At 42.1% G+C, this 13362-nt stretch overlaps 7 protein-coding genes across 7 annotated transcripts; 2 read left to right on the forward strand and 5 right to left on the reverse strand.

The window, feature by feature from the left end:
• Positions 1–26: 26 nt before the first annotated feature.
• Positions 27–353, reverse strand: GIM4 (tubulin-binding prefolding complex subunit GIM4; the record flags this gene model as incomplete). Its single annotated transcript, XM_022820386.1, has 1 exon — positions 27–353. The coding sequence occupies one exon, from the start codon at positions 351–353 to the stop codon at positions 27–29; it is 327 nt and encodes a 108-aa protein (XP_022676854.1).
• A 741-nt stretch (positions 354–1094) lies between these two features.
• VAB2 (Vab2p) lies at positions 1095–1973 on the forward strand (the record flags this gene model as incomplete). The annotated part of the gene is made up of 1 exon (XM_022820387.1): positions 1095–1973. One exon carries the CDS (start codon positions 1095–1097, stop codon positions 1971–1973), a length of 879 nt encoding a protein of 292 aa, XP_022676855.1.
• Position 1974: 1 nt separating this feature from the next.
• Positions 1975–2811, reverse strand: CFD1 (iron-sulfur cluster assembly protein CFD1; the record flags this gene model as incomplete). The annotated part of the gene is made up of 1 exon (XM_022820388.1): positions 1975–2811. The coding sequence occupies one exon, from the start codon at positions 2809–2811 to the stop codon at positions 1975–1977; it is 837 nt and encodes a 278-aa protein (XP_022676856.1).
• Positions 2812–3209: 398 nt separating this feature from the next.
• On the forward strand, positions 3210–3653 carry BET1 (Bet1p; the record flags this gene model as incomplete). The annotated part of the gene is made up of 1 exon (XM_022820389.1): positions 3210–3653. The coding sequence occupies one exon, from the start codon at positions 3210–3212 to the stop codon at positions 3651–3653; it is 444 nt and encodes a 147-aa protein (XP_022676857.1).
• A 206-nt stretch (positions 3654–3859) lies between these two features.
• On the reverse strand, positions 3860–5968 carry EPS1 (protein disulfide isomerase EPS1; the record flags this gene model as incomplete). Its single annotated transcript, XM_022820390.1, has 1 exon — positions 3860–5968. One exon carries the CDS (start codon positions 5966–5968, stop codon positions 3860–3862), a length of 2109 nt encoding a protein of 702 aa, XP_022676858.1.
• A 463-nt stretch (positions 5969–6431) lies between these two features.
• YIA6 (NAD+ transporter) lies at positions 6432–7541 on the reverse strand (the record flags this gene model as incomplete). The annotated part of the gene is made up of 1 exon (XM_022820391.1): positions 6432–7541. One exon carries the CDS (start codon positions 7539–7541, stop codon positions 6432–6434), a length of 1110 nt encoding a protein of 369 aa, XP_022676859.1.
• A 766-nt stretch (positions 7542–8307) lies between these two features.
• On the reverse strand, positions 8308–9672 carry MIT1 (Gti1/Pac2 family domain-containing protein; the record flags this gene model as incomplete). The annotated part of the gene is made up of 1 exon (XM_022820392.1): positions 8308–9672. The coding sequence occupies one exon, from the start codon at positions 9670–9672 to the stop codon at positions 8308–8310; it is 1365 nt and encodes a 454-aa protein (XP_022676860.1).
• Between the last annotated feature and the right edge of the window lie 3690 nt (positions 9673–13362).

Genomic DNA, 13362 nt, shown 5'->3' on the forward strand with positions numbered 1-13362 from the left:
GTCTAACAAACAAAGGTCTATGTTTCTTATTGTCTGACAACTTGAATCTTGTTGTCCTTCTTCCACTTCTCAAATTCTTGAGCAGTGGTAATCAACTGGTTCTTCAAAGAGTTAATAGTTTGTTCCAAATTATCTCTTTTTGTTTGAAGTACTGGTATCGTTGACTTTACATCTGTATCTACTAATGCGCTTCCAATCATTCTATAACATTTTCTCTCAGGTTCTGTTTCGTTAAGTGTCCGAAGAACTACCTCATGTTCATCCTTATCACGACCTAGCTCGATAATCTTAGACTGTAGTTCTTCCAAAGTGTTTTTGTAGTCGTTATATTTCAATTGAAGCACTGAATCCATTTTTTTTGTATGCGCTCACACATATTCTCATTGTTAGTAAATTGAACTTGATTTTATCAGTATTTTGGATATATAAAACGTACCGTTCGAAGCCTGTTCCATTGTTGCTGATATCTATTGAATTGGTAAGTTAAGTAACACACTAATAGTACCTGTTTTCTTCTCTTTTGTCCTTTCCATCGAACATGGAAAGGTTTTGATCGTTGATTGTCTAAACAATTAGCCTTTTTTTTTCAACACATATATAATAAAGGCTTTTTGGCGAGGATTAAGATATAACCTAACCAACCTTCTTTATAAGGTGCAAACGCAATGCTGAAGCTTCCCTTATGGCTGCCGAACTATACTTTCAGCTAAGTAACATATTTTAATAAACATATTGGGTTAATCTACCTCTAAACACGAATTAAATATATAGCTTCTTGTAAGATTTTGGATGCAGTTTTGGCCGTGAGGTGCAGTATTCTAAACATGGAATTAGAAACCTCCCTAGAATAATTAATGCGAGATCATATCAACTAATATCAACATATGAATTGATGAATCTAAAAGTAAAATGAAACAATATCAAAGCCCAACAAAATCCATTAATGCTTTCTAAGCTTCAAAGGTATAAAAAATATTAAATTGTTTTTTATAAGGTTCTCTTCGTTACTTGATAACCTCAAACAAAAAACCGTTGTACAGTTGGGACGACGGAGTATCTTGAACGCCAATCAGTAACTTTAACATTGTTGCGCAATGAATTTCTTATTCTACGGAGATGTGCATCATCCTAGGAAACGGGAATCGTATCAGTTTAAGACAATAGCTTCAAGCGAACACTATAAAGGGCTCCAAAACCTGCCAAGTCTTCCATCATCATCAAACCTTAGACAAGATCAGATATTCAACAAGGTTTCGAATGAATTGAATCAGATAGTCGCCGACATCAGTGTAGTTTACTCGAAGCTACAGGATGAAGTAGATTCTGAAGGAATTCAGACTGAAGAGATTAACACTAAGGTTAATCATTCGGTGAGGAAACTTGAGGCTAGTTTTGCTAAACTACTAAAACTCCGATCCAAGTTCATTAGGCAAGCAGAAAAAAAGCGTACACGCTTCGACGATACTTACGGGGAAATAGACAAGAAGATACGAATGATCAAAGATGCTAATGAAGAATTATTAGAATATGTAAGTCAGAGAAATATTGCGGGGATTGATAAGGACCAATTCCCCAGAATAATGGGATTATTGAAAGAAAGGTTCCCTGATCTTAATATGGAGCCAGAAGAAGAGCCAGAAGAACCAGAAGACGAGCCAGAAGAAGAGCCAGAAGAACCAGAAGAACGAGAAGAAGAGCCAGAAGAAGAGCCAGTTGAATCCAAAACAGGAAAAACCAGTGTCACAGCATCAGCTACTCTATTCCAACATTCTGCACCATCTCTTTCTTCTACCCCATTAACTTTTTCTTCTATATGTGTAGCCTCCGAGCCGTCTATAGCCACGACGTTGGAGAGTATATGCATTACAGAACCATTTAGCAGACCCCAAAACACTGTATCTACTACATCCACTTCCGCTCCAACGTCAGCAGGGGTGGGGGCAGCAGCTCACACTCAAACAAGTCTTCCGTGAATCACTCGCCAGACACTACCTTATCTATGATTTGTGAGAATATAGTGTACAAGCTAGAGTCCTTATAAAGATCTACCAAACTTTCTTTATACCCGGTTTGTTTCTCAATCAACTCAACAAAAGTAGGATCAATTGGAATATTACCAAGGTAAGGAATATTATACTCCTGAGCCAACTTGAAACCTCCTCCACGAGAAAAAATGTCGGTACATTCAGCACAATGCGGACATATAAAACCAGACATATTTTCGACAACACCTATTATATTGAAATTAACCTTCTTGCAGAAGTTAATCTCTTTCCGTACGTCGGCAGTAGCAACCCCCTGAGGAGTGGTAACTATTATAGCACCATCTGGAGCAGCCCACCTTAACTCTTCTGCAATAGATATATGCTCATCTGATGTACCTGGAGGTGTGTCAATGATTAAGTAATCCAATTGTCCCCAGTCTACATCTTTTATAAACTGTTTAATCATAGAGCTTTTCTTAGGACCACGCCATACGACACTGTTCCCTCTATCATCTAACAAGAACCCCAAAGACATGAGTTTCAACTCTCCGGAACCACTAGATCCTACAGGTACACTAACAGGAATCCAGCCTCGAGAGTCCTGGTACACCTGTTTTTTCTCCATACCAAACATCCTGGGTAAAGAAGGTCCAGTCAAATCAATATCTAAGACCCCAACTTTGAATCCCTTAAGGCATAACGTCAAAGCCGTCTGAGTAGTCACTGAAGACTTTCCAACACCACCTTTCCCAGATAAAATCAAGACGATATGCTTGATTCCCTTTAATGATTCAGGCATCGCCTGAATCTCTAAATCACTTGACATCTCACTATTAGCACTGATATTTAAGGAAAAGAATAAAAATAGTTTGTGTCAGTTGTCCAGTCCCAAATAATATTGATTATCTCAAGTTTTAAAAGCACCAGATGACCATCCATAGATCGCAAAACAAGCCCTTTCACAAACGTTGACTAATACTTTCTTGATTTCCAAAGCGATGCCTATGGGGAATTTTTCAAGTGACAAAATGAGATCATGATATCACGTGACATGCATCAAGCCAAAAAGTTTGAAGAAGGTTTCTTCTAGCAAGGTCAAGCTAGTTGATCAAGAAGTAAAGCACGACAAGATTAGGGCTCAAGAAGGACCAAAAGTAGTCAATGGTAGAGTAGTGACGAGTTATTGAAGTTTCTAATAGCAGTAAATCAATTGTTAGTTGAAAAATGAGCTCTAATTATGGTGGATTTCAAGGGGATTTGACTCAACGTGATGCCAGCAGGACGCAATTGTTCGATGGGGCAGACTTTTCCAAATACCAGCAGCGACAACAGAAGCCAACTTCTTCATTCGAGAAAAGTTCATCTGGAATCGATTACTCTCAGGCCACGCTTTCGCAGCTTGAATCACAGAGTGACGAGCAAATGAATATGATGAGCCAAAAGATTCATGCATTAAAGAGTTTATCACTACGAATGGGGGATGAGATTCGTGGGAGCAACCAGACTTTAGACCAATTGGGCAACGTTTTTGAGCAAACGACTAACCGTTTGAAGCGTACATTCAAGAATATGATGGTTATGGCCCAGAAATCTGGTGTTTCTATTAAGACATGGTTGATCATCTTTGGAGGACTAACGCTCTTGTTCTTCTATATCTGGATACGTTGATGGCTGGTTGAATCATTAGAGGTTCTTTATTTGGGAAGATGTGATATATGATATACCAGGTGGCCAAGCTAAGAGGACGTGTAACTTATAAAATAACCAGCATAATACTACATATATACATATATATATATATATATATTTGGAATATACACAAATATGTGTATTGTACGATAAAAGAGGGAAACAAGCAATCAGATGAACTGATATTAGTCTATCAACTTGGTTTCTTTACTCAGCTTTGCTCCAAGAATACCGTGCGTATCTCTCTTGGCAGCATACCTTTTCTTTAGTTTGTGGTATTGGATCACCTTAGGAAGTTTGTACAATGTGAATAGCATGACTGGGACAAGCAAGTAATATAGTCCCGTGGCCTCACGGAATGTGTCTGCGAGATTGTAAAGGACAGCAAATGGAGTTACAACTCTAACACGCTCAATTTGCAGTTCCGGGTATCGCTGTGGGAAGTTTATAGCGGCTAGGGTTCTTGGCAAGGTTTTCAGAGTAAGATATTCACCCTTAGCATCTTTTTCGTAGTAGAATCCATTCTTCTTGTCGAAAATGAGAATATCCCCCGTCTTGTAATCTCTACGATTTGCATTTAGTCCCAAGTCATCTAAAAAGAAAGGATCTGAGTTAATATCAAGATACAAGAAAAGAGCTTTGTGATCATAAATGTGATCGATTTCTTTCCTCATTGCTTCTACAACTCGTCTTGAAGGGACATTTTTACTCTTTAGTTTATCAACTGCTTTATTCTTGTCATCCCTTGCCAGTTGAAGACTGTCATATACAATTTCGTCTCGTACAACTTCATAACTATGAGCGGCGTCTCTTAGCCCCTCGACGAGTTTTCTTGATCCTTTCTCAAACTTATTACTTGATCTGTTTATGACCTGTATCACTGCTTTATCATAGATTTCTGGCTCGAAGCCAATTAATGGCCTGTATGATCTTGGAGTAAGTTCGTTAACCAGTGGCATTGAATTGATTGTCAACCAATCTAGAATCGTTTTGATATCCCTTGTTTCTGTAGTTGAGAACCCGGGGAATATGATTGGGGTAAATGTCGATTTCTTGAACAAATAGAACGTTGGCAACTGCGTAATAGAGGAGGCAATAAAACGATTTTCACTAAACTCAACAGCAGGATCGACGTTGAATTTTTCATACAATTTCTTGTAGAAATTATGGCTTAGTGCCATCAAGTCTGAAGGACACTTGTAAAGGTACACATTCGGCAAGTACGTGAGTGGCTCGATTAACTGTTCCAAAAATTCCGTATCTTCCGGAACAACAGTCTTAGGGTCGTAGTTGAACACAAGAATCATCTTATCATCTTCAATGTCAGGTGACAATATATCCTTCATTGGTTGCTCCACGAAATTTTGTATTTCGAAACGATCAATTTCAGGAACTTTACTGTTGTGCAATGTTCTGACAGCAAAATCCATGATGCTATAGCTATCGGACTGCAGTTTACCGTATGGGAACTTGACGAAACTACCACTTTTGAAATGTGGTAATATTAATGCTACTCTAGGGTATCTGTCTTCTCTTGAACTTCTTTCATTGGTGAGAGAATCGTAAGATAACTCCCTACATATTAAGTCGTTCTTTGAATTTTTCGTATTGTTAGCACAGTTGAAGTGAATCGTGGTTATTCCCTCGGAATCTGCCTTGTTGCTAACTAGCTTCCATATCCTTTGGAACTGCGAGCACTTCTCACAGTCTTTGAAAGAATATGAGGAATCAACATCTTCGAAATCAGTTGATGGCCAAAAGGAAACAAGATATGGCTCAGTTTGGGGTTCTGACAAAAGCTTTAACAGATCTGCATCTGTGGCAAACTTACTTTTACTGCGAAGTTTGGTAAGATCCAGATTATCGGCATCCAGTGCCTCTTGTCTTGCGAAGTTGATCAAATCCTCCTTTGCATGCACCGATCCTCCTGGGTAATCTTTAATATATCCATCTGGCCCATAAAGTCTAATGTTGGGATAAAACATAATCTTTTCTTGTTCACACAAGTCGCCAGACTCAATACAGTTCACCTGATGGAAGGATATATTGAGCTTCTGCGATTCCTCGTAAAAGTCAAAATACGTCGCTTCCCATATTGGTGCCAAACTCTTACAATGAGGACAATAAGGACTGAAGAATTCCACTATATGTAGATTCTCAGATATAGTACTCTTGAAGTTTTCCTCTGTTAAAGGTTCAGGAAACTTCAGGCTTGGATTAGAGCTAGTTTCCGTAGCAGTAACGAATACCAATAACCACCACCAGCTCTGGATAAAGAATAGCAAAAACCGCATCTAGACGGGCTGGAAAACAACAAAAACCAAAGGTAAAATATACCACTAGATGTTTGATGTTGATAATATAGTGGAGAAACGTCCCCTGTATCCACACTTGTACGGCCTACTCTTTTTGTTTTATCTTTTCAGAAGTGTAATGATCGAGTGATCAAACGTCGTATTTGAAATACTAATATTATTATGCTTTTGCACACGTTTTTGAAGGATGATGATTTACGGTCTATGAAACAAGAAGAATAGGGCGCAAGACACAAAAGAGAGAGAACCAACGGCCATACCAGCAAGAAAGACCATTACTGGCCTTTATAATAGTAGATTAGCTGATGAAGTTTTTGCTGTTATTTTTATTGCATGCAAAATGAACATATATGATTGAAGATTTAGTATAGTTAAATATAATATAGTATATACATATGATTTATGTGAAGGTGTGAAAGGTGTATGGACTAAATAAAAGGAATCACACCATTTCATCGTTCCAGAGTTTGAAATGCTTCCTGAAGTATTCAAACGAGACCAATGTAATTGCGGATGCTGGCACGGTTCTCAGCAAATTAGTGAGGAATCCCGAGTAGAAGCCTCTTATGCCTTCTTTCGAGTATGTCGATCGTATTATCGAGCCGATAGAAGGCTTGACATCTGACTTGAGCTGTAGCCCTGTGCGAAGGATTTCGTGTGGGTACGTGAGAGTCGATGCGATCATCTTTGACCCACAAGATGCTAGGATCAAGCGACCCAACTGACCCAACTGACTCGACTGGTTGTCGATGTTTTCTGGCGATGAGGAATCAGACGCCAGTCGTGGATCCTTGTATGGATAGCAATGCAATATTTTCTTGAGCTGTTCGTAGACCGGGAAGTGGATAGCTACATGCAATAGTCCGAACAACGATGGGACCAATCCCGAGTAAAAACTTTTGATCCCCTCGTGTTTGTAAATCTTGACAAACGCATCGAGCGTGTTTTTGTAGTGCGTCATGCCCTTGATATCTTTACCAGATTGGAGCATCAACCGCGTCTTTACCACCCATATCGGGTTTGTCACTGTGGTGGAGATCGCGCCAGCGCTCAATGCAGACATAGAGTGGGACAAGAACTCCGAATTGTGGAAAAGCTGCGGGTACGTTAGTTTGCACCGTTCGTACACGGAAAAATATATCATCCAGGTCGGAAAATAACCCAAAACTATCGGTACTATGCCCTTATATAACCCTCTTACCGATTCGTCTCGTACAATCGTCGTCAAAGTGCCCCATATCCCATTGTAATACTTGTACCCAGCTGTTTTACCTACGGCCACTTCTTGCAAACCTTGGGCCTGTAGTCGAGTCTTTGCCACGTCTAATGGACATACCACCACCCCAGCTAAAAACCCTGCAAGTGCTCCACTCAGAGCCGTTATTTCGGTGTCGTTAAAGTACCCTTTCCGGAGGGCATTGCCATTATCTGGGGCGTGACCCAGGTTCCCTACCTCACTGACTCCCACTTCAGACACATTTCCGGGCACAGAGTCGCCCATTCCATCGGGCAACTCTCTGCTCATCGGCTGTGTTGTAGCAGGCTCAGCCATGTACCCGAGGGGCAATTCGAAGTCGTCTGAAGTCTCAAGTCTTTACAAACTAATGAACACTCTGCTGAGCAAAGACCAATGGAAAAAAAAAAGACGGATGAGAGATTTACCAGATGAATACAGCGGCCAGCTTCTCTATCCTGAGGTAACAGCTACTCTAGTATCCAATACAGATTACAAGCCCTGTGTTTATGATTGGCGTTGCCTTTCTGTTTCTGTTTTTCTTCTTGTTGTTCTTTGTTCTTTGTTCTTGTCCTACTGTGCATTGGAGATGTAAGAATCAGTTTTCGGTAATCCATGCGAAAAGCTTTGAGATGCGGATAGAGGGGCAGAACTTTGGAGTAGTAATGAGAGAGGGGTCACAATGGAGAGAGAGGGAAAATCAAGGAGCGGCGTATCCGTTACTTGAGACTGTTCGGGATATATTGGGGGTGGGTAATTGAACGCAATTGAGTGGTTACTGGCTCGAAGTGTGCCACGAAGTATTGCACCTTTAGTCATTGGCCAATGATAAATTTGTGTGGGGAATATGTAATAATATAGCCAAGCGCACCCAGGGCAATGAGGGAGTTTGTATGAGGGGCCAATGGCAGACACAGGAGTTCTTATATATATATATATTGAGTGTATACATTAAGCTTCAATTTTGGGTGAGGGGAGGGGTTGTATTAGAGGTTAGGTAGAAGTCCGAGGTGTATATATTGATACAGGTGGGGCAGTAAAGTACTGAGCTATATAAATGCAGAGAGGTATTTAGTTTTTAATATTACGGTTTGACAGGTGCAGGAGGGCCTGGAGCCTGGCCTGGAGCCGTGCCTGAGGAGGCAGGTCCCGAGGGGACAGGTCCAGGCGTTAGACCTGTGGTAGGAACCGGGTACTGGGGTTTAGTGCTTATATTTGTGCTTGTGCTAGTACTGGCGCTAGCACTGGCGCTTGTGCTAAAGGTAATCGATGCAGATGTGTTTGCCAATTGGCGATGATGCGGGCCCATGTACTGGCCGGGGCCCTGGTTAGTGCTCTGATGGGGCGTTTGGTAGGGCGCGAGGGCTGGTAGTGTGTGGAGGACGGGCTGGGGCATCGGGAGGGCCGGCAGGTACGAGTTATAGGGTTCCTGAGGGTACTGTGGGTTGGGACACGGGAAGGGGAACGGTTGGTGGTGGTACTGGAAGTGGATTCCGTAGGGTGCTGCCGAGGGCGAGCCTGCGAATTGCTGGGACACTGGCTGCTGGGACACTGGCTGGGGCAGCTGGTGGGCCAGTGACAGCGGGGGCATCAACACTATCGGGCTGTTGTGGGAGCCCATCTGGGAGCCCATCTGGGAACCCATTTGGGAGCTCGAGTGCTGAAGCGGGAACGGTCTGGGAGGAAACTGGCCCAAAATCGGTGTCGAAATTCGAGGCGATATCTTTTTTGACGCCTTAGACGCGGCAGCAGAAGAAGAAACCTTGGAGCCAGCGACAGCACCAGCGGAAGCAGCCCCGACAGCCTTGGGCTTGGGTCTGTCCCTGTGCTTGAACTTGGGAGGCCCCACCGTCTTATTGTTGCCGATACTCGACATCTCGAGCGCTTCCAGCAGCCGCTGCGAGGGCACAACCCCGCGAAACGGCTCCAACTCGCTCGGAGTTAGCAAAATCCCATTAGAAATGTCGTCCAGCGTGTAATACGATATAATATGCACTGTGAAATAGTCCACGTTCTGGTTCAACGCCTGCTCAACATCTTCCTCCTTGAGCTCACCAGGCTTGGCCCTCACACGTAGCGACAGCGCTTTCTTAATAAGCCCATCGGACCTATAACTATACGACGGGCCGGCGGCGCCATTGGGCCCACCATTGAGCCCCCCTGGACTGGCAACCGCTTGTCCAGACGCCTTGAACAGCTCCTTGTAAACGAGAAACTTGCCTACAATGCGCGATGGCGACCATGACACACCGTCAGTCCAGCGCTTGATGCCGGACTTTTCCTCGATGAACACAAATATATGGCCCGAACAAATCAGTTTCGGCCGCTCGATCTCATACGGCCGTCGAGACACCGAGTGCAGGTACCCGCTCAACACGCACTCAACCACTTTCAAGGCATCGTCTATGCTTTCGATGTATGCCCTGTTGAGTGTTGGCTTAACGTCCATATGTGGTGGTGTTGGTAATGTTAAGGATTGGTGATGATGGTATTGATATAAGTTGGATGCGTACGGCTTTTTCTGTGTACCGTTCAGTGTTTACCTTTTTTTTTTTTCGTTTATTTCTATGTCTTGAAAAATTTCAGGCCCAAGCTAAGCTGTCTGTCTGTCTTTTTTTTTTTTTTTTTCCTTCCTTCTTTCTTTCTGGTTTGGAATATTTCCAGCAGAGAGATACCAGGCAAAGTGTTTTTCAGGAGGTTTTCTAGGCAGAGGACAGGACAGGTGTCAGAATAAGGTAATTTGGTTGGTATTAGTTGTGGGGAGAAGGAGGGAGTTTGGAGCCAGGATATTGAATTGGGGTCAGGTTAGGCTTGGGATGGGATTGGGATTGGGATAGGGATAGGGATTGGACTTTAGGTTGTGTGTGTCGGGTCGAGCAGATGATATCACAGACAAAGGGACTGTAAAAAACCTAAAAAAAAAGGAAGGGCAGGAAGAATGAAGGCACAGGCAATGGAACACCTTTGGGGGCAGAAATATATACTCATACACATGTATGTATATTCGAGCGGTCAGGAGGGAAAGGGAAGGAAAGGAAAGGGGCAGGAATGAATGAATGGAAGTGGAAACGGGCGGGACCGCGAGAGGCAGGCAGGTAAGTAGGAAAGTAGGCAGGTAGGTAGGTAGACAGGCAGGAAGGCAGGGCTAAGAAAGGCACAGGAGTCGGTGTGGAATGCCATTATTATTTATACTTGAGCATTTGGATGTACCATTACCTAGGCGGTGCCCTAGGGAGGTGCCTGGGGAATCGCTTTGGAGAATCAATCAATCGGTTTGAGAAGAAATAGAAAAAAAAAACTGAAACAATAACAACAGCAGCATACTGTCAGTAAAACAAGTAGTAAGTGGTAATAAATGATGAATATTCAAGAATTATGCATAATGCAGGTGGTGGCAGCGGTGGAAGCGGTGGAAGCGGTGGTAGTGAATTGGAGAATTGGGGTCGAAAACGAACATCTCGAAGCCAAAAGAAACAAGGTTAAATGGATGCAGGGGAAGGTGCTGTGCTGGGGTGTGTGAGCCATTGATTGTTCAAGTTAAAAAGTGGGTTTTACAGGACGGTGGTGGGCTTGCATATTCTGTAGACGACGCAGCGCACCATTTCGAGGCAGAGAAGCCCGGGTATGAGGTGAGGTGAGGTGATTCGCGCGAACCTGTCGAGGCGAGGGCTTCTAGAGGGCCTCTAAAGTGCATCTAAAGCCGCGAACCTAAGCCGCGAATCTTCGTGAGCAGAAACAGGAAATACAAAATACAAAAATACAAACAATGTAGGAAAAAAAAATGATAAAAAAGATATACGGATACGCTACCGCACGCACACAGGTTCCGTGCGTGTTTTGGGCGCGTTTTGGCCACATGCCTAGTGCTATGCGTAGGCTCTAAACGCCGTGCGTAAACACGGGCTTTTCCGCGGGAGCTGAGTTCCCGACTAGGGGAAGAAAGGCTTCGTCTAAGGACCCTCTGCATAGGTATCTGACGAGGTATCTGGCGAGGCGTTGAATATGTCTAGAAGAAAACGCACGGGTCGGCTGTTATTCTAGCGTGCCTTCTCGACGGGACAGAAAATCCCAAAAAGAGACAAAAAGAAGGAAAAAAAAAATAAATAGAGAGACTGGCAGAACAGACAAAACCAATATATTATTATTATTATCAGTCGGTTTTTCGTTTCCTGCCCGTTTGTCTGTCTCTGTCTCTGTTTCTGTCTGTCTCTTTTTTTTTTTTTACTTCAAAAAGAAACGTAATTAAATTAGATTAAATTTATTTAGATTGAGTTTTTTTTTTAATTTTCGTCCTGCCTGCCTGCAAGCGAAGTTAAAAAACCATCCATAGCCAAGGCAAACAGCAGCACCAGGCGTGCTGAGAATTTCGCGCGCATACGCGCGCGCGGTTCTCTTTCTTTCCTTGTCCCTCCCTTTCTCTCCACCACGACCACCACCCCCCCATTTGGGAAGAAAAAGAAACCTTACCACATGCACAGGGTAATGGGGACAGATACGGTTCGATAGGGAGAAACGTGGTCACGTGGAATTACTCCCACCCCACTCCCGCTCCACAGCGGGGTTATGTTTTCTGTTAGACGCCATGATGTGCCATGCCATTTCATTCCCCTTGTTGGTTTATCCGTTTTAGGCAGGAAAACCCCGAGGCCCGTCAGCGATACGGTGAACCATATATGATTGGTGGAAATCGGCCCGTTATCTAGTGTGACCCGTCCTTCCACACCCCGCCGCTGGCTGGCAAACCCGAACCAAGCCAAACGAAGCGCGCTTTTCTCCCTCATGCCGGACCGGCGTTGCAACGCTAGTCGTTCACAGTGACTTGATGATGATGACTGTGCGCCGCCGCACAGGGACCTCGAATCCCGCTCGATTGTGCAAAAAAAAAAAAATATCTAAGTAAAAAATTTTAAAAATTTTAAATATTGAAATAAAAAATTTTTTTCTCATAGTATAAGCCTTACATTATATAATGAAAGACTCTTTCCAACGCCTGTGTTTAAACTAAAGTTTAACTAATACTCATCTTCTTAACGCTTTTTTTTTTTTAGGTTTTACCCGCTATCCTTTTTTTTATTACTTTCGAAATAAAGCAAGGATTAACTCTTAGATCATATATTTACTAAACAAGTCTCATCGTCAGACTTAAGAACGTAAATTTTTTGACAAGTGTGCTACTTTACTTTACTCTAAAAAAAGTTCCTCAAACTACACATTTTTTTACACCCCTTCCACTCGATCTGTGCGATACCTCCGAATAAGAAGTCTATCACAAAGCTTCCTACCGATCTCCTTTTTATCGCAAATCACATTAATCAGAACGCTATTTTCACTAGTACTGGTTAATAACGAATTTAAGTTGGCTCATTATTATTAAAAGATAAAGAGACTGTTTGCTTAAATTTGGCTGTCCTGACGCAATCTTCTGATAAAGAAAATTGAACAGATTGATTTATTTTTTTAACCCGGAATCCTACTCCACCAGAAAAAGCACCCTCTGAGAAGTGATACGTTCGATCTCGCTTCCTCAAGATGTGCTACTAAATCAATCCTTTTTCCTTATTTGTTGATCCCCAAATACACCAAATTTTGCTTTTGCTAAACAGTACTATTATACTTTAACTACAGAATAGCCCCTTTAGAACTGAATTGAAATTTACTAATTTTCGAATTCAATTATATTTTGACGTTTTTCCCCATTGAAACACACGCAACGATGATGCAATAATAACAATATTATAAAACAACAACACATTTCGCAACCGAAATTATAAGACGTTTTTTTATCCAGTAATACCTACGAAATAAAAGCCGATTATAATTCACCATAGTACGCCGAGAAATTAAAAAAATAACAATTGTTAGTTTTCTTAACCTTTTAATTTCTACCAAATTACTCTTGATGAATTATACAATTATACCACTATCCGAAATGAGTTTTCCTTGAGTAATAATATTGTGAACAAAGAGATAAAATCCTGTTATTGTAACTTACACAATCGATGCGAGAAAATGTGGAGATATTATACCAATATGTCTCTCGTTTTCCCGATCCTGTGCACGTTATAATGTTACAAATCTGTTTTTAGAAAATATCCTACCCTAGCGCTACGCACCATCACGAACGATAATAATCTTAATA

This window comes from Kluyveromyces marxianus, chromosome 5 (genome assembly GCF_001417885.1).
Source record: "Kluyveromyces marxianus DMKU3-1042 DNA, complete genome, chromosome 5".
NCBI classification, from domain to species: Eukaryota; Fungi; Ascomycota; class Saccharomycetes; order Saccharomycetales; family Saccharomycetaceae; genus Kluyveromyces; species Kluyveromyces marxianus.